The 20651-nt window shown below is 38.7% G+C and overlaps 1 protein-coding gene across 11 annotated transcripts in view; it reads right to left on the bottom strand.

Annotated features, from left to right (window-relative positions):
- The window catches only part of lrrc7 (leucine rich repeat containing 7), a 117684-nt gene that overhangs the window by 30337 nt on the left and 66696 nt on the right, over window positions 1-20651 (bottom strand). For 10 of the 11 annotated variants that reach the window (XM_061738644.1, XM_061738647.1, XM_061738643.1 and 7 more), the window contains exons 3-17: window positions 19894-20011; window positions 19548-19626; window positions 18742-18831; window positions 17673-17729; window positions 16889-16952; window positions 14121-14195; window positions 13861-14005; window positions 12214-12286; window positions 11934-11951; window positions 7836-7965; window positions 6260-6375; window positions 5933-6002; window positions 4805-4904; window positions 4461-4585; window positions 2675-2893 (exon numbers count right to left, since the gene is read on the bottom strand). In XM_061738644.1, the coding sequence (XP_061594628.1) occupies window positions 2675-2893; window positions 4461-4585; window positions 4805-4904; window positions 5933-6002; window positions 6260-6375; window positions 7836-7965; window positions 11934-11951; window positions 12214-12286; window positions 13861-14005; window positions 14121-14195; window positions 16889-16952; window positions 17673-17729; window positions 18742-18831; window positions 19548-19626; window positions 19894-20011 (1479 nt within the window). The remainder of the gene's footprint in view (window positions 1-2674; window positions 2894-4460; window positions 4586-4804; window positions 4905-5932; window positions 6003-6259; window positions 6376-7835; window positions 7966-11933; window positions 11952-12213; window positions 12287-13860; window positions 14006-14120; window positions 14196-16888; window positions 16953-17672; window positions 17730-18741; window positions 18832-19547; window positions 19627-19893; window positions 20012-20651) is intronic. The other variant, XM_061738645.1, reaches the window with a different exon arrangement.

A 20651-nucleotide genomic window follows, 5' to 3' on the forward strand; every position in this document is an offset into this window, starting at 1 on the left:
ACCGTATATGCTTTTGTTCATGTTTTATTGTTACCTCAGGACTGAAGTATGTTGCAGTACTAAAATGTTCTGCCAAAATGTATCTATGTTGTTCCAATACCACATGAAAGATGATTATTGATAGATACAAATACAGGAAGGCTACATGCTGTAGGGGAGTTTCATTTCTTTCTTCCCTTCGCTGGGTGACCACACCCCCTGTTTGGGTGAAAACAAACGCTGTAAAAGTACAAACGGAGTTGGAAACATGAGTGATATTGTGCCTAAAAGGTGCTGAGTAGTGTTTAGTTCATCAAATGATGAAAATAATGCCAATTTATGTTTTTGTTTACTTCCTTAACCCTCAAAACCCTAAAGTCCCCAGATGTGGGGGATAAGAGAAAGCAAGTAAGAGCAAAGTAGCTTGGGGTTCAAAGGTTAAAGAGAGAGGATAGAAGAAGAGGAGCTTTGTGGCTTCAATCGACAGAGAAAGAACATTTGAAAGTGTGGGAACTGGCCAGTTATTACTTCTGGTTTGTGGTCAAAAAAGTAAGGAAAAAAGTAACCTGTTCTGGTGTTAAACGTCTCCGTCGTCAAATGTGATGCTTCAGTCAGAACGGCAGTGTCTGAAATACATTACCTGAAGATTCAGTAACTCAGCTGTAGATGTTGGGATATGGCACCGTGGAGGTTTTATTTGTCCACTTTGACGGAGGCAGACTGAAGGAATTTCCTCCATCACAGTAAATTAAAGTTTTCCTACATAATTCTGGTGATTGTAGTGACTGTTTACCTGTGGGGTCTTATGATTTGGGCACCAAAAAGCTACAAATCAACACTGTGATCTTATTTATCATCTTTAAATACCTAAAAAGTATGAGTAACGGCCATTCAAGTGTGAAATTTTGTTTTCACCCAGAGAGGGGCGGGGATATTGTCCAAAAGCAAAGTGTCCAGATGTGGTGATCTCATCTGTAAACCCCGATCTTTGGTAACAAATATCTGGGAACACAGTGGTGACTTAATAGACTACAGGTAAATGTAAATGGCTCATAAATGTATTTCATAATAAAGAAAAAAAGGCACAAGTCAGCTTTTACTTGTTGCTTGGATTTGTGTGTGCGAGGAGAAAAAAAAAATCAACATAAAGTCAAATCTACAAAATAGAACAAATATAGGTAAAAGTCTTAACCAAACTGTCTGTACTCTTAAAACAATGTGACTTAAATAATATAACTGTATCACATGTAGGGCTGTTCGATTAATCGATTTTAAATCGTAATCGCGATTATGTAATTAGAACGATGTTAAAACGTGAAAATCGTAAAATCGATTTTTCACTTTTTTTTTAAATTTTTTTTTTTTTACCTTGTCTGCACACATATTAATGATTGATACCATATTAATGATTGATGGAAATACCTCTCAATACCTGCGACAAGTGCCCCATCGGAGAGGCTCTTTAGTGTAGGAGGGGGCGTTGTAACATGCCACCGGGCATCCCTCAAGCCAGATGCGGTAGACCGGCTCGTGTTCCTTGCAAAAAACTTGCAAATGTGAATAGCAAATGTAATGACTGACATTACACACCTCTACCTCCTTCATGGGTTGCATTATTATTTAGCATGCAAAGACCCAGTTTAGTTTAATTAGAAAATGTCTTGTTTTATTTAATTGGAAATATAACTTACTGTATGTTTGCAAGTGCTGATTTTTTTTTTCAGAGATAAAACTTTATATTTTATTATATTTTTTAAAACTTTTTTTCAACTTATTTTACAGAGTTTTGACCTTTATTCATTCATTTTTGGTTTAATAAGAGCAAAGTTTGCACTTAAAGCCCAATGGGGCAAATGTTCAATAAAAAAACAGCATATTTGAAATCATTTCTTTGCCTTTTGTCAATTCACAAAATAATCGTAATCGTAATCGAAAATCGGATTTTGAGAGAAAAAAATCGAGATTTTATTTTTGGGCAAAATCGAACAGCCCTAATCACATGTGTGCGTTTCTCCATATAAACAGTGTTTGACAAACCTCAGAGCTTTCCGTTAAATCTTCTTTGTCCTTCCTCTTGGGAATGTCGATGCCAGAGTTATGCATTGATCCCTGGTCCATAAGCTGAGACTGAGAGAAGTCCTGCATCTCTCTGTCTGTCACCTGGCAAACAGTTTGATTCTTTCCATCATGTGATGAAAATATAAAGATGATGATACATCTAATATGCCAATTTTCTGCCGCTCCTGGCAGATTGCATTTGTTGCCGTTGAAAAGAGCTCACATCCTCTGTTGTTTGTAGATCCATGTGGTTTTAAGGTTTAAACCACAGAAGTGGACAAACTGACAAATGCAGTTGATGATTTTTGACCACAGACCAATATTTCTGGCGTAGTTAATCTACCACACTCTCAGGAGGGAAGGAAAATTCAGCAATGTTCTGCTTATATTTTAGCTTATGCTATGTATTTAAGCATTTTTGACAATTATCTTGTTAAAGTACTCAGTTATCACCCTTTGAGCCACGTAAATAATAAATATGTGCAACTTTTCCTCACTTGAACACACAACCAGCACCAGTTGTGTGCTGGGGGACATCTTGACCGGCATATAAAGCAGTTAGTACATTTGAGCTGCGTAATGCGTGCCTGCGAGTCGTGTTCACGGGTCTGCATGCGTATGTTCGTATGTGTCGTACCTCTTTAGGAGGCAGGGGCCACGGTGGTTCATACGGCTCTTTACTGAGGTGCGTATGCTCCATGTTTCCTCCCGCTGAGGTGACCGTGCCCGTGCTCAGCTGGTGCTGGTGCCCGTGCCCGGCATGTATACTTTTACCCACAAGACTTTGCACGGACTTGACCATGTTCTTCAGGTCCTCGGGATAGGGTGTCGGATAGCGCTTGAGATTAATCTCCACCTATACGGATGGAGAGAAGGAATGCCATGTCACCAGAAAGTAAATTATTCTGAACACATCGAGAGAATTTTTCAGAGAATTCATCCTTTGTTATTGACGTTTTGCTGCTCTCCCAGAAGGAAAACAGCAAAGACGCCTCGCCTGTGACTTCACTGATCACATCTCATCGGAGGTTTGCTCAGTTTCCTTTTACAGATATGCTGCAATTAATTCTTTTGGGTTTAATAATACTCACATGCAGTACTCGAGTTGTAAAAAAAAAATCAGGGGGGATGGTGGATTTTATCATATGGGGACAGATAATTTGTGCTGATTACAAATAATATAATATATTACAAATAATAGCACTGACCAAAACACCTGCAGAAATACTGCAGGAATGACATAGCAGCAGTTAAATGCAGCCTTCTGTAAGCTTTAAATATCCACTGGGCTTACATCAAATACATCAAAACACAACAATAAAAAACAGTTTTCTGAACTTCAATATGCCTCTGTCCTTCACAGGATAAGTAAAATGGATCACTGCAAAAACTCAAAATAAGAATATTTGTTCTATTTCTAGTTAAAATTTCTCATTTCAGTAAAAAATCTTATTACACTTAAAACAGGACTCATCACTGGAAAAAAACAACAGTTTTCACCTGTTTCAAGTAGATTTTCACTTGAAATAAGTAGAAAAATCTGCCAGGGGAACAATATGTTTTTTGCTTGTAATGAGAAGATAAATCTTGTCCCACTGGCAGATTTTTCTACTTATTTCAAGTGAAAATTTACTTGAAACAGGTGAAAATTGTCAAATAAGTTATTTTTATGGTGTTATTTTTCTGGTGATGACTCTAAATGTTGAAATAGCAGTAAAACCACATTCATTGATGAAATGACAAGGGATGGAAAGGGGGGATGGCAGTTTTACAGGGGGGATGATTTTTACTGTTTTTATTTCAGGGGGGATGCCATCCCCCCTCATCCCCCTTCAACTCGAGTACTGCTCACATGACTGTATTTCTAGAGTTCTTTCATAACCTCCTGAGTATATCCAAAACATCTCATTGATTGCCCAAAAACAATCACAGTTAGGTTTTTAAATGTTCCCATTAAGAAACTCCTTCACTGTTAAAACAATCCATAATCAAACTTAAGCATTTCCATAATCATTATTTGACAAAATGTATATATTGATGTATAACTCTAAAAGAGATGCAGCCAATTGAGATCGCTTCTTTGTCTTCTTCAATAATAAAGATGATCCATAGTTGTTTAACAAGTTTAAAACTCCATCAGAATCTGAAGCTTAATTGATTCAAATTGCCTGTTATTTCCACGGTGTTTATGTAATGAGTTCCACGAAGCAGTGGGTGGTTATGAGACAGTCTCACATTTTCTAAATAAGCCAAACTATTCTTAGTACATTTGCTTGCTATTTACAATAATAATTTAGAGCTGGACATCCTCCAGATGCTGTCCTTGTGAAAAATGAACAGAAAAATCTTGCCTCCCTCATTCTGTGCGACCCACTTAATAAGTAAGAGAACCCAAAAGGAATGGAGGAAGGAAAAGGGCTGACCTTGACCTTCCCAGAGTTGTCTTCTTCCTCTTTCTTGTCTTCAAAGTCAAAGGCCACAGTCATCCTCTGCTGTCTCTGCTCTTCCCACAGAGTAGGATTAAAGCTGTCACTGTCCGACTGGTAATCTGCACACGCGTAGAGAGAAGTTATAAATGTTCAAGGGTAACGACTTCCAATGTGTCATAGAAACTCAAAAGCCACCAGTCTACATGAGGCACGTAACATCATATAATGGAAGAAAGGCTTATACCGGAATACCAGAAAACCTTGAGTGTCTTTTTTAAAAATACTCTGACTCAACATTTGACCATTACATGACAAACACACACAAGCACGGTTTGTACCCTCATCGTGTCGCGGCTGCTGAGGAAACATGTAGTTGGTCAAAACCTTCTGTTTGGTTTCTGGATGGGCTTCTGTCTGCAGCGGGATCAGAGCCTTGGACTGCAAACAGGCACACAAATGTTCAGATTAGTATTCATGCAGGAACCTTCCCCGGATGGTGGCCGTCCCTTTATTACTAATGATAACCTAAAATATGTTCTTGAAAGCAGACATTTATTTGTACTCTATCTAAATCACCCCCTGACTGGCTGCAGAGAAACAGCACTTTTCACAAAAAGTCTCTAGTTTGAATAAAAAAAAACTAAGAAAGAATTAGCAAATCAATTTGCCAACAAGAAAAATCCCTTTTTAATTTAGATGACATTTGATTACACATTCAATTTTGCTGTCTGAACGCATTATTGAACTGTAAATGTGATGTCAATAGAAATGATAGTAAATCAGAATAGAGTAATACATTAAATTCCTCAGATTTCATTATAGACTATGACTTATTATACCCTTTATGACACTTTAATGTCATTTTAAATGAAACTCCATGATCAGTGTTAACTGATTTAATGCATGAAATGGCATGAATGAGCATGAGTTTGACTTTCGAGGCAGCGCACGAATGCATAAGTGGCTATTTTAAATATAAATGTCAGTCTGCACAACTATTTCAGAAATTGAAATTCTAATTTATTCCTCATTTTACCTGGTAAATAAGCATCCACTGTTGCCATACCTTATCCTGGAATTTAACACTTTCAAAGAATCGCTTCAATCTGACACAACACGATATAATTAAAAATAAAATAATCCATTGAAAGACACATTATAGTTGCTCCATCTGGCATGGAAAAGTGGATATCTGTTACATAATCAATTGGTAATAAAGTGAATCACAGTCAATTTACTGCAATTACTTTCACTGCCTGATCCATATCATCTTTTTGCTTAATAGCTTAAATTGACTAAGATAGACAGCAACACATCTTAAATAAAAGTGTTTCAAGTGAGACTGAACTTCAACTCAGTTGACAACTATATATATATATATATATATATATATATATATATATATATATGTATATTGTAATTAGCAGGTACAGTCTCTCGGTCAAAGTAGGAGGGGAGACAGGTACCTGATTGTCAGAGAGCCACAGAGCTGCCAGGTCCTTTAGTTTAGTAAATGTAAATGGTAGATTCTTTAACCTGAGAGGGAAGAAGAAACAGAAGAAAAGAGGGAGGGGAGAGAAAGAAAAGAGAGATGTCTCCTCTGCCCACGCACTGTACAGCCTGCAGAGCACGTAACCATGGCAACACACTCACTCATTCCCAAGGCAACTGCAGCCCGTGGAAGCAGCTATAGACCACGACGGCCATTGAGAAAGTGTTGCCTGCGTGTGTGTGTGTTCGTGTGTGTGTGTGTTGTCACGTATGAGTCATAGCCTGGCTGTGTGATCGTGTACCTGTTGTCGCTGAGATTAAGGACACGCAATTTGGTCATCTGTCCGATCTCGTCAGGAAGGAACTCCAGCTTGTTGGACCGCAGTGACATCACCGTCACGTTCTTGCAATTACCAATCTGAAAAACACACCCACACACACACACACAGAAACAATCCATCCAATCACAGTCACTGCTGAACAAAATCCAGCACATTTGACACATGCAATCAACTCACTCTGCACGGTTTATCCGCAGTTTAGGTGGTGCTACACGTATGAATGTTAAAGACATTAAGATGGCTATGATTAATTCTATGGTGTTGTTCATTCACATGCAAAATAAAGCACAACCCTTCTCCGTTCAAAAGCTTTACAGAAGGACACAAAAAAGAAAAAAAATGTATCTGGCCCTCACAACACTAAAAGGCCTTTTTTTTTTTTTGCAGCTGTTTGGTTTTGGATTTGCTCATGTGCTTGCCCTGATGCATGCCCTAATTTTGGTCAGGCTTTAGCTGCTGGACAGAGGAGCTCAGAGTCGAGTTGGACATGTGCTGAAGTCCAAATCCCCCCTCCACCACCATACTTGAAGGAGAGTGTAAGGTGCTTCTTCTGATACTCTGATACTTCTGATGCCACTGTGCATTATGGCTAAACATCACCACTTTGTTCTCATCTATTATGAAAGCATTATTGTGACACCTTATGGTTTATTCACATACATCTTTGCAAATCTAATATGTGATGACTTTTTATTTGTGATCTTTCCAAACAAACCACACTTGTGCAGTCCTCTTCTAACTCTACTTTCTGAAGTCTGAACAGCCTGAGATGTAGATCTTTAGGTATTTGCCATATCTTTGACGATTACCCAGTCTGACCTTCTGGTGTTTGGATGTCCACTCCTGAGAAGATTGGCATCTGTCTTGAATGATTTATTTTATACTCTAAGCGAGAATTAACTGGAAATCAGCTTTTCACAAATGCTTCGCTCTATTGGCTTAGTTGATCCCAAAGAAGGAATGGCATGGTGAATATTTCGTGCACTGCTGTTCATTAGAGGGTGTTTTTTACTTAATCTTAAGAATGAATGAGGAACAGATGATTGTTTTTACAATTATGTCCTCATACGTAATATTAGCATAATCGCATGCATGAAGATCATGAACAGCTACTAAATTTCTCATGATGTAAGTAACAACAGCTTATGTCACTACTGCTGGTGAGTTACTTTTTCTCTTTAACTATATTTTGTAAAACCATAATTTTGACATTATATGAAAACATCCTGCTGCAATCACTGAATCTCATCTGTAGAGCTTGTCTCCACCATCACTTAAGTGGAATTACATTTTCAAGTCTTGTCAGAGGCTTAAAATACCAATTTTTTGATGGTCAATTGTCTCAAGTGTAAACATGAACTGTTTTCACAGTAAATGTATAGTTCTCACTCAAAACTGCTTTTATTTTAGCACGTATTTTTGTATTTTCCACTGAAAATCTGTGGGATTTACGGGATTTAAAAGCAGTCGCAGACTTTGTTCAGTTCTAAAAATGAACAGTGCCGGCACTGGAGTGCAGTGTGAGTGATGCCGGTACCTCCCGAGGCAGCTCTGCGAGGAAGTTCTCGTCAGCAGCAAAGGTCCTCAGGCTGATCAGGTAGCCGACGGTCGGAGGCAACGACTCCAGCTCATTACAACTGCAGTCCAACTCCTCCAGCAGAGACAGACTGGATGAAAGAAATACAGTATAACAGAGGGGCATAGAAAACAAACAAAAAGAACAAACAAAAAAAACGAAGAAAATCATTCTGCAAGCTATACAATCTGTAGTCAGCGATTATATATTATATTCAGTTTGTTTGACATTATTATTTTTATAACTGTCAACAAATCCTATGAAAAGACTTAAACCATGCATTGAGCAATGATATCCAATATTGTATATTAACTTAATATCTTACTTCTTTGTACTGCAGTATTAAAATTAGCAGCTTCATTTAGTTTTCTTCATTAAATGTTGATAAAATGTTGTTAAAATAACATCCACGTACTTTCCTGCTATTAAAAAAAACACATCAAATCTATATAAGTCTGCAGATGAAAACAATCCCAAAAAATACACCAATATATCAAGTGTATATATATATCAAGCATTTAAAACTCTCTTAAAGCAATTAAATCCATAAACCAAACCATCAGTAATGATTTCTGTGTGGGTTTTGGATTAATTAAGCTCCTGAGAGTAGAGCTACACTGGTTAGTTAAAATGTTTTCACTGGATTTGTTGAAAATGACTATGAAATGTTGATTATGTGTCATATAGAGAGGGAAATGGTCACCTTGTTAGTCAGTAAATGAATAAATGTAAATGTTATATTAATTTGGTCAAGAACTTTGCCGGTTTTAATCCCCCTCTGTGTGGAGTTTGCATGTTGTCTCCGTGGTTACGTGGGTTTTCTCCTGGTACCCCGAGTTCATCCCACACCCAACAACATGTGTGTCAGGTTAACTGATGATTCTAGTCTGACAATAGTGTAAGTGTGTGATTGTTTGTCCATATGCGGCTCAGAGACTTGACTTTGCCTTTTGCCCAAAGAGATCTGGGATAGGCTCCAGCAGAGCTCTGTGGCCCCGCATACGAGTAATTGGGAATAGAAAGCGGATGGATGGATGTATCTTCATACGCTGCCATGCATTGCAAACACTCTACAGGATATTCTGCCTGCCCTACAATGGCCTGGCATCACTTTAACAGCAGGCTAATGCTAATGAAACAACAATGTTACACTAATGTCCTGTCACTACTAGCATTGCATTAGTCTGCTATTATTATTCCCAATTGGCCAGACCATCTGGGCCACCATACGGTCTGACAGGTGAAGAGAGGAGTGGAAAAGAGAGGAGAAGGCCCTTGCATCCCATACCGGGCTTTAAGCAAAGGTCACATATCCCGTTATTTCAGTCGTCAAAGCATTATTTATGGAATTTATTCTCAAAGCATCCGGATGAAATAAACAAATCTTTTCAAAAGATTTGTGCCTTTGTGTTTAAGTGGGGTGTTTTGCTCTTAGTGAGAGCAAAGATAAGGAGTTAGTTTTACATCAGGATAAGCAGAGCTGGATAAAAGAGCAAGCAGGAGAGGAGAGTAAAATCATAGGATTAAACACTTAAAGTAAAACATGTCTGGGAAAATAGTAAGCATCAAAAGAAAAAACACAGCAATTTAACAGCCAATTTAAGTTTTCATGTTTGTCAATTATACACATTATCAAACTGTACTGAAACAACTAATAGCAGCGTTATACTTGCTATGGTAAAGATTTAAATTTCAAGTGAATACACGTCTCACTGATGTTTAAAAGTCACTTACTCTGTATAGGAATATGCACACAGTACAAACAGGATATAAACATAAGCATAATAAAGGTTTATATTCACCAAGCGTAACAATTAATTTAAACTCTACATGGGTAAGAAAGGGAACTTTTTAAAGGAAGTAATGAAACTACAGCACAACAACCCAAACAACAAAAAAGTTGTTTGCTTTACTTTTCTTAGTTTTACTTTAACCACCTTTTTCCATTGCAGACAATATTGACCCAAGATATTTCACATTTGATTTGAACTTATTTTCAATTGTTTATCTGTCCTGCTCTCAATGTTGAAACACAGAAGTTGAGAAAGTGCAGGTTTCACAAATGTATAATGCTGCCATTCAAATTTACAGCCCTATATAATACTCCACACATCCTCTGTGAGAGACAGGTCAGGAACGCACCAGGACCTGAACACTCTTCTTCCTCAGCCAGGCCTTTATATTCTATGAAAAATGTGTTGTTTTTTTTATTGTCTCGCTGAAAAAATGATCATCCCAGGAAAAGAGTTGCTCTAAAATCCACTTTTCTGCACTGTTGCTGCCATGGCAGAAGTGTAAATGACCTTTTGGAAGGGCACTGATGCAGCCCATCGAACACCACAGAGCCTGGCTTTGGGACTTGCTGATAACAGACTGGATGGTCTCTTTTCTTTTTCCAAAAATATACACTCGACATACAGATTTGGCTGACCGCAGTATATATTTCCACTTTGTGACTGTCCATCCCACATGCCTCCAAGTTCACAGATGTTTCTACCATCACTGGGAAGGGGTAATCCCTTACTCATGTGATCATATCAGCTGTGGAAGAATGACAGTTATTGATGCAGTGCTGTCTGAGAGAGCAGAGATCACAGATGTTTCAGGGATTTTCCTCACACATTTATTGAGAAACTGGAGATCCTCTGCCCATCTTTGCTCTACGAAGACTCAGCCTTTCATGGATTTTGCGTTTATAGCATGTTGAGATCATTTGAAGCTATTTTTTATTTTCATGTTAGGATTGGTTGCAGTAGACTGTAATTAAAACTGACTTCACTGACACTGAAAACACTGCAAGAGCAGGTTAATTCCATGTAGACCATTTGACAGAAATCCATGGAAAAGTGAGGCTTGAGCAAGAGACACAGAGAATATGTTGAAAAACAGGTTAAATACACAGAAGCGGAGCACAGCAACAAGATGGATAAGCAAAATCAGAATGTCGGACAAAGAAAGATGGAGAGACAGGACTATACACTGGACACAGAGGGACTGATGAGACACAGGTTACAACAATTACAACAGAAAATTAGAAAAGTCCAGACAAGCAAACCAAAATCAGACATCAAACGAGTGAAATGCATTTTCAAAATAAAACCAGAAATAGAGCAAATACTAATGAAACACAAAACGTGAGCTTTGCAGAAGCCAAACATCAAGACTGAATCTTAACAAAGACATGATAACTAAAGATGAAAATACTGGAGACAGAAACTTAAAGAGTGTGACATTTTATTTCATTACCAGCCCTGGACTGCATTTGACCCAACTTTTTTTTTTTTTTTTTTTATGTGTTGAAGGCCTGAAATGCAGTAATAAAGTTAATGAGACAAAACATGAAATATCTTGGGTTAATAGTGTCTGCAATTGAATAAAAGTCAGAGCAAATGTAAGAATCCTTGTAGTTTTTATGTATTTATTTTGTATTCCTGTAGTGTCCCAACTTTTTCTGCTTTGGTGTTGCACTTATAAAGGCTCAAATCTGGGACTTGTTCAGGATGACAAAAACCTCTCATTGCATTCAGATACAAATCTTCCACAAAGTGTTAAATTGATGTTATATGTAGAACTGACTGACATCTGCAAGGTCGCAACTATCATTTTTAAAGTACCTGATTTTACAGAAAAGAGACGAATGTGGCATCACTTTTAAATACAGATTCTTAAACTGTTTCCTCTAAAATAAGAAAATAAAAATGTTATGTTAGGTCCACAATGCATTGATCAGTATTGGTTCTGAACGGAAATTAATAATAAGGTTTATTTTGAAGACATTACCGCCGTAATTTTAAATAACAGCCATTTTCATCTCCTTCATGCAGGTGTCAGTCTACTTCCAATGATAATATGATTTTTACTCAAATATTTTGTCAAATTGTCTGGACATGAGGGAAATGTAACAACATGTTTATGTTTGTATACAATTCAAAGGAATATAAACTGCTTCCCACACTGACAACATGTGGTAACAAGCTGTTATTTTTGTATCTGCAAAGCAATGGCAGAGCTGCCTGTCTCTGAACACACCCCTGGATCCAGGAGGCTAATGTTACTCACCCCTGCTTGGGCTTCGGGCTAACGCCACGGCAATGCAGCAAACACAACACACAGAACCCCCCAATCGTGAGCCAACATAATAACACAGCTGCTAACAATAACAAAAAAAGTTAAAAAACAAGATAAACTACAACCCGCCCGTGCCAGAAACCCAGCTATATCGTTATCCAAAAAAAAGTCATATAAAAAAAGTATAAAGCCAAGGTTTACTGTGTATTGGGATGGCTCTAGTTTAAGTTTTAGTTTAGTTTTTCAGTGAGTGCGTGTGTAAATATCTTACCTCCCAATGGTGTGAGGCAGTGAGGTCAGCTGGTTGTCATCTACCTTCAGTGTGGTGAGCTTCTTTAACATTCCTGCACCAAATCCAAACACAGAAACCATCTGCAAACTGTCCTCTGAAACCTGTCAAAGTACCTTTTCAAGTATTTATAATTTACCAACAAAAGTTGCATTTAGCTTTCCTGTAAATCTGTTTTAGCTTTAGAGACAATAATTAGTGCGTTCCGTGCAGCACTTATACAGTATTTTAGTGTAGCTAGTAGGGTTGTAACGGTATTTGTATTCGTCCCGTCACGGTACGGGCGTCACAGTAAGGGCGTCACGGTACGGTGCACACAGTCGCACGACGAATACGTCTGAGAGACACTTTAAAAAGGCTGAGTCCTCCCGTCAATCCAGGTGGTGAGCCTGAAAGCTGCCAGCAACCGACATTAAGGGAGAAGCAGCAGCAGCAGCAGCAGAAGAAGAAGAATGGAGAGTGTGGAGTTAGAAGAGCCGCTGGCCTCGTTTAAATCGCGCGAATGAGTTGAAAAAGATGAGGAAAAACATATTTGTTCAAAACACTTTGGTTTTCCCAGTGCAATATAACAGGGATGGCACACGTGGTGGACCGGACAAAGACCGTCTGTCGGTGTTGTTTCACTGAGGTGCTACTGGCAATACATCAAACATGCTAACGCACATAAGAAGGCATCACCCCAACATGCCAATCACTGACGCGAGGGAAAAGACGTGTGCAAAAACTTATGCCCCCTGTTCAAAAGCAGCTCCTTAAGATGAAAACAGACGGAGCCAGAAAAAAAGCACAGAAGCAATTGCCAGTATGGAAATATTATACACATACACACGCCCGCCGATAGGGGGGGGTACAAACGGGTCTGTTGTCCCAGGCCCAGGGTAGGTGGGGGGCCCAGAACTGGGCCCTCATTATTTTTTTTATTTATTTTTTTATTCTCATTAAATTATGGAATCATGCCTATTTGTGGAAAAAATATGTAGTATTTGAGTTACATAAAAGCTTGTTATTTGTTTTCTTCCTAACTGTCCTTGTGGTCAAGAACCCCCAACACAAAAATGTTTTGGCCGCTGATCAAAATTTGATGTTATCATTTAATTCAACCATTAGAATGGTCAAAATGTCCGGTCAGCACAAGTCTGGTGCTCAGAAAAGAAGAGAAAAGAGAAGAAGAAAATAGAGGCCTCAGAGATTCTCTACACAAATATTTTAAAAAGGGTGGTGACGGTGAAGCTGGAATTAATAAAGTCAGCATAGAGCAAGGTAAGAAACAGCGCAGCCAACGTTTACCAGCCTTGTAACTTAACCTAACTGGCTAGCTCTAATGTTAACGTCCATTAGCTTGTATAAAAACCTGAAGAGCAGAGGGAGAGGAGAGGAAGAGGGAGAAGGAGAGATCCGGGCGCAGGGGGGCCCATCTTAGATTATTTTGTCCCGAGCCCAGGCAAGACTGTCAGCTGGCCTGCACATACATTCAAAATAAATTAAAAAAACACTAGTCTTACACATAGCTGTTGCTTTGTTCCTGTTGTACCGAACCGTGACCCCCATACCGAGGTACGTACCAAACCATAACTTCTGTGTACCGATACACCCCTAGTAGCTAGTAGAGCATGGTGCTTGTGTACGTACCTATAGAGTCAGGGAGGTGCTGCAGCATGTTGGAGGATAACAGTAGGTCCTCTAAGGCCTCGCAGCCTGAAATATCCGTATCTAATGTCTCAATACGATTCTTAGCCAGGTCCATGTACCGCAACTGACGAAGCTTCCCTATAGACTGCAGTCAGGGGAGGGTGAGGAAGAGAAAAAATAAAATTATAGCGCAAAAATAGACAGATAAAAGTCTTTCAGAAGGGGTAGATGTTAAACTGTCATCCCTGTGACGCTCTTACCCCTGGTATCGACTGTAGAGAGTTGTTATCCAGCCACAGCTCCTTCAAGTTGTGTATCTGTTCCAACACTTCTGGCTAACATGCAAAACAGGAATAGACATGATCAAATACTAAACACATGCAGCAAAAACAAATAAAACTGCAATTATATAGCTATTCATATTAAACAGCTACGTATTACGTTAACTGAGTCTCCTAATGATCCAATCCAACCTCATCTTTTAAAAGAAGCCTTTTTCTACCTTGGCCCCTTACATGCTCAATATCTTTAAAGGCAGTTTAGTCAATGGGATTGTACCCCCAAGTTTTAAGCATGCGGTAGTAACACCACTGATTAAGAAGCATGGCTTAGATTCCTCCAAAAGTTCAAATTTTGGGCCCATCTCTTGCTCCCTTTCCTTTCTAAGCTTCTTGAGAAGATTGTTTACTACCAGTTGATAACTTTTATAGAAGAGTACAACATTCCTGAGGTGCTCCAGTCTGGATATAAAACCTGCCACAGTGCTGAATCAGCTCTGATGAGGGTTTTCAATTACATTCTTTTGTCCACAGATGCTGGTCACTGTGTTGTTTTGGTTTTATTGGATTTCACAGCAGCCTTTGGCACAGTGGACCATCAGATCCTCCTGTCTCGCCTGGAAAGCTAGCTGAGTATTTGGGGGGTTGCGTTAACCTGGTCCAGATCCTATTTAATTGAGAGGAGACTTTGTGTCCGTCTTGGAGCTGCAGGGTCCTCCAGGGAACCTCTCACATGCGGAGTGCCTCAGGGTTCTATTCTCGGCCCTATTCTTTTTTCATTATACTTGCTTCCGCTCGGATCAGTTCTCCGAAAACATGGAATTTCATTCCATTTATATTCCACCGCAGGATGAAAAAGCTTACCCTGCTAAACAATTGTATGAGTGCATTGATGACATAAAGACTGCACGTCGACATGGGCTTTTTAAGCAAACATGTCAAAGCAACAAGCCTAGGTATAAAACTGGACATCAACTGTACCTTTAATACACACACTAGTTCAGTGATCAAGTCCAGCTTTTTTCCCCTGCGGCAACTAGCCAAGGATAAAACTTTTCTTTTCCTGCCTCTTCACCCTGGGTGGGGTTGGCGAAAGGGCCTTTCTGTGTGGAGTTTGCATGTTCTCCCTGTGTTCCCTTGGGTAGCTAATGTGAGCTACCCTCACAAAAACATGCAGCAGTCCTGGGTTATACATGCCCCCTCTGGCCAGATGGGGTGGGGAATAACGTGGGAATAACGTGATCCTTCCACGCGCTATGGAGAAACCCCACCCTCTGGTGAAAAGAAGCGGCCTGCTCACTCCTCAAGTAAGGAGGAGACTTGAGCTCAGTGCAGCGCCCTCCCGGGGTTGGTAGAGGGAGCAATGCCCAGAACTGTCACTTAGGTAGGAGCAGTGGGTGATAAAATGGGAAAAAAATTGGGATAAAAAAATATTTAAAAAAAAAAGGTTAACGACGTCTTCATACCAAGATTGGTGAAAGTAAATAATGCTGAAACTGCTCTTCTCCCACCATGCCCTCTCACCTTTCTATCATGGCTCTGTTCTGTGCCTTTGTTGTTTGTTGTTGCAAGTTTTTGCCTGTCACCTGCTTTGTTCTGACATTTAAAATGTTTTGTGTGGACATTAAGCCTGTGCAGTGTATTATTCATCAAAGTTCATTTGCTTGAGATAAATTGACTTCTGTGAGTCTGCATATTTTCTGCAAATTCACACACTAAAACGTTTGTATGTGACACGATCAAATCTGTGGTTATTCAGTAAGTCTGCACAGTAGATCAGGTCACAGCAACTTATTTTAAATAGCAATTACCATGAGATCCAGTTTCTAACATATCAAAACATCTAAATTTCATAAAAATCAATCAACATAAAAAAAACAAGTAGCGGTTGATTATGGAGACCAGATGCAAGGTGACAAAATATCACATCAGTGAAACTTCTTTTGGATGACACAAAGAAGCATCAATGTTTTGTTGTACAGTATGAATGCAGAAGAGTCAATCTCCTGTCTGGATTTGAAATCATATCGTTTTGGCCCCACGTAGTGCTTTCTTTCTCCTCTTTTCCTGCTCCTTCTTCCATCAGGTTAACCTGCGCCTCATCTATAGAGGATTTACCACATGCAACACTTGGGTCTTGTAGGGAGGAGTCTTCTGAAGTGAGACATCTTAAATGTTCCTGACTTTTATTTCCTCCTTTGGATGAGTTGTGCTCACATTTCTCACTTCCTTTCGTTACAATGTTCTGTGTTTAAAATAGTATATGTGACTTATGATTATTAAATCTTTAGTGTTTCAGCTTCATACTATCATACAGGACTATTTTAAGTTTGAAAAAATTTAATCCCTTTTTAAAAAAGATTGGACTGCATTGTGGAGAAAAAGGCGACCTTATCATATGATTATCATTTAGCTCTTTCACACTGCATTAGAGTTCATCTTTATGGTTGAATGTTGGCGTTACAGAATCAGTACAGTGACAGCAGCGCCTCTATCTAGAGTGGCTTATTCTATTGTGCGGTCTCCCTCGTACTCACAAGTCCATTATGTTTCATGACAAGCTTCACTGCCTCTGACCCCCGATTTTACCCACATACCTTACAAACAGGATGATGAGGCACAAAGTAAAAGCAAACGTTCCCCACCCTTTACTGGCAGTGTGATAAGAGCTTTAGATTCTTCAGTAGTTCAGTTTCTTATTCAATTAGTTACTGTTTTAACCTTTGAAATGTCACGGAAATTGATCTCACCATGTCAGAGAACTCATTGCTACCCAGATCCAACCTCTCCAGCTGTGTCAGTCTGTGAATGGACCTGAGAGAAAAGATTTTGGACAGAAACAACCCTTTTAATGATTCCGTTCAAAGCAAAACATTAAGTTTGATAGTTGTCCTTTATGTTTTATTAAATAAAGTATCAACAGAGAACCAAATATCACACTTTTAAATCTTTCATGGCATGACTGTTATCAGCAAAAGTCAACAGACAAGTAATGTTTTTGCGATGAAGGTAAACCCACAACGATTCTAACAGGTGCTTGCGCAATAGAAAGTAAAGTTTAGCCACAAAACAGCAGTTTCAAAGTAAAAGAGTCCTTAAGAAAGTGCACAAGAACAAATGCTGACCAATTTTAGAGTACATGTTGAGGTAGGGCACAGATTTACTTCAAATATTCTACATTTTTCATATTTTTATATCATCTTTATCTTTTTTGGAAAACTACTGTTCTTTTATGTTCTGACTGCTCAAAAAGCATCAGCATAATCCCCCATTTACAATCCACTGCTGAATGCTTAACATTTTAATGCATTTCAGAAATATTCAACAATTTCCTTTGGGATAAATAAAGTTGATCTTATATTATCTTATCTCATCTTATCTTATGTTAAGTATTCAAGAACCAAGGATAAACAGCTTCAATCTGTGCGCTTGGAAAGGCAAGACCACGCTCCGGAGGCTGATGTGTACACGTGTGTGAGTTGCAGAATAAGGATGAAGCTCCATTACAAACACACATATGGTAGCTTGTCTTACTTTGGCATGGTTTTTAAGTGGTTCTCCCTCAGCTCCAGGATCCGTAGTTTGGAGAGTCTGAAAAACAGAAGGCACATAAGCCAAGTCTTAATTCTGTTTATCTGTCCTCTATCAGCTGCAACAGTCAAGGAAAATAACATGAAACAAGGATAATGAACCCCACTTAATTCATCAAATCTGAACTTGGTGCCAAAGTCTGTTATTCATTTCTAATGACAATGATATAATAGTAATTATATCATTTCTCAGCACTACAGCTGAAAACTACCTTGGACATGTTGTGATTTGATGGTGTCTGTCACTATTTATGTCCAGTTACCGCTCAGTAACTGTCCCTTTTAAAATTACAAAATTATTAAACCGGTAAAACAAAACAGATATATTGAACTGTTCATAACTAAAAAGTAAACTATTAGGTTTTAAGAAAGAGCGGAAAATTTATTTTCAGAAGTAATGAAATTCAGACCAAAAATAACTGAATAAATGAAAAATTGGTGAGGAATCAATTAACGCTCTTGCCCCAAAAACAGAAATGAATTACTGGCTGTGTCACCACGCATATTCTGCAGTAATACATCATGTATAACATGATACAAAATCATTTTCTTCATGTTACAGTCAGGTAAACCAAGAAACGGTATTTGGCTTTTAATTAGGCTGTTAATCAGTCATCAACATTAAGTCACATGCAGTTCTCTGAATGACCACTAGGGACTGGTTTCAAAAGCAAATCAAGTTCCACTGACGCCCCCAGTGGAGAACTGACAGGTAACTGGTAACTTAGTTAAAGTGGGCTCATTCCATCTGGCTGCTAAGCTTGCATGTTTCGTACATTTGCACATTCTGGGGAAACCAGTTGGGCAGAGTCAGTTCCTGGTGACATGGTGTCACCCATAGGTCTGAAAAGCTTCTCTTCAACAACCTACAGGTGACATTTTGGAGGGGTTTTCCAATGTTCTGTATAAAGTCTGTGATTTAAGAGTTAAAAGGTACTCTACATAAATCGGTACATTTTTATCAGGCACTAATCGCCACTAGAGTCTCAACAAACACACACGCATGGTTTTACCTGCCAAAGTTAGCGGGCAGATACTCCAGGAAGGCATCGTTTAAAAAGAGCTGGGTCAGATTCAGGAGCTGTGTAAAACCTTCGGGGAGTCTGGATTATAAAGAGAAAGATAGTTCAAGAAAAACTGAACAAAATAAAGAAAACACAAGGACATGCAATATAAGAGTGAAGAAGAATCGCTTTAATAGAATAAAACAGGCAATTTCCCCGTAACAACCTCGTCAGAAACAGCTAACCATTGTTGGGCTGCATATAACTCGTCTAACACCCTAGTAGAGTAGTTAGAAGTATGAAGATCTTCAACTGAGCAATAGAAGCCAATAGGACAAGAGCATAGGGGGGCATGGTGTACGTCTGCAGCTACAAACAACTGTTGCAGATCATCTAAACTTTTAAGGATTTCTGTAAATTATGGACATTTGGGTCTGTACTTAAGAGCCATGCTGAACTCTTAAGCACTAGCAGAGAAAAATTCACTCCAGTCTTTAAAAGAAATCCTTCACATCTTGAAGCGAATTCCATCAAACTGGTTGTCAACACACATTTTTATGTCTTCCATATTCTCCATAGATTAACCAAAATTAAAGTGCGTAATAAAAATGTATTTTTAGGCTTGTTTAGGAAGTGTTTTTTTCCCCCCCGAGGCTATTATCCAGAAGCCGTGTGCTCAGAATAATTTGCAACTTATTTCTCAGTCTCTTTCTTTTTTTCATCTTAAAAAGAATTGCTCTCATTTGCCATGATCATTGCAAAGCCCAAAGAAACATGCTGCGGGTAAAGTTTTGAGATGCATGTTGTTGTCTTACTTGGTGATGGGGTTGACGCTGGCTTCTACCACAGACAGGCCTTTACAGCATTTGATATTGTCTGGAAACTCCTGGATTCCTGTTAGACCGTCAGAGGAAATGTGGTGAGACGACATGAGGTCTAGCTATTTTTGCCGGTGTTAAGATGGTATTATACTGTGTTTTATTAAAGTTGTTTGAACTATATTCCAGACTACCTAAACGATTGAATAGGTGAAGAAAGCTCTATGCCTTCCTTTGTAATTACAATTCTTTTCTGTTCATGAATATCTTCTGAAGTGTTAATGAGATGTAAGAAAAGCAGTGAATTCCTACTTTTCCTCCTATATTTAGATGACATTGTTACCATTTTTACTGATGTCTAACTCCTTGAGGTTAACCAGGCTGGCGATGGTGGTAGGCAGGTTGGACAGGTCATTATCAGGCATGCTCAGCTTCTTCAGGGCCTGGCAGTTGAAGAGTTGCTGTGAGAAACCACAAAGACAAATTAATTTTATAAACAGCTAAAAAAAAAAAAAAGAAATCATCCAGACCTTAAGTAAAAAGCCACAAACGACAGAACATATAAAGTTTGCTTCAGGCATGCGCCACTTAATGATGTAGAAAAGCTGGTCCATTTAGCTGCATTTTCTATGAATATTGCACATTTTAATCTCCCCCATACGGTGCTCCCTCAGGGGGTAAAAATACACACACTAGAGTAAAAGCAAAACCACTGAGAGTGGTGTCCTGTGAAGAAAAAAATATAGCAAATTTCAAGACATTCCTAATCACGTAATCACATTCATGAAAACACGCTTAGAGCACTGAAATACATACATTCCATGATATGCTGAGAATGTATTATAATAATGTTATATGTTATTATATTATATATAGCTAAAAGAGAAGAACGTGGAAACTGTTAGTTTTCCATTTAAATTTAAACATCAGTTACGTCACTGCAAACATCAGTTACGTCGCTGCAAACGTCAGTTACGTCGCTGCAAACATCAGTTACGTTGCTGCAAACATCAGTTACTCTATGCAAACGTCAGTTACGTCGCTGCAAACGTCAGTTACTCTATGCAAACGTCAGTTACTCTATGCAAACGTCAGTTACAT

Source organism: Cololabis saira, chromosome 13 (genome assembly GCF_033807715.1).
Source record: "Cololabis saira isolate AMF1-May2022 chromosome 13, fColSai1.1, whole genome shotgun sequence".
Taxonomy (NCBI): Eukaryota; Metazoa; Chordata; class Actinopteri; order Beloniformes; family Belonidae; genus Cololabis; species Cololabis saira.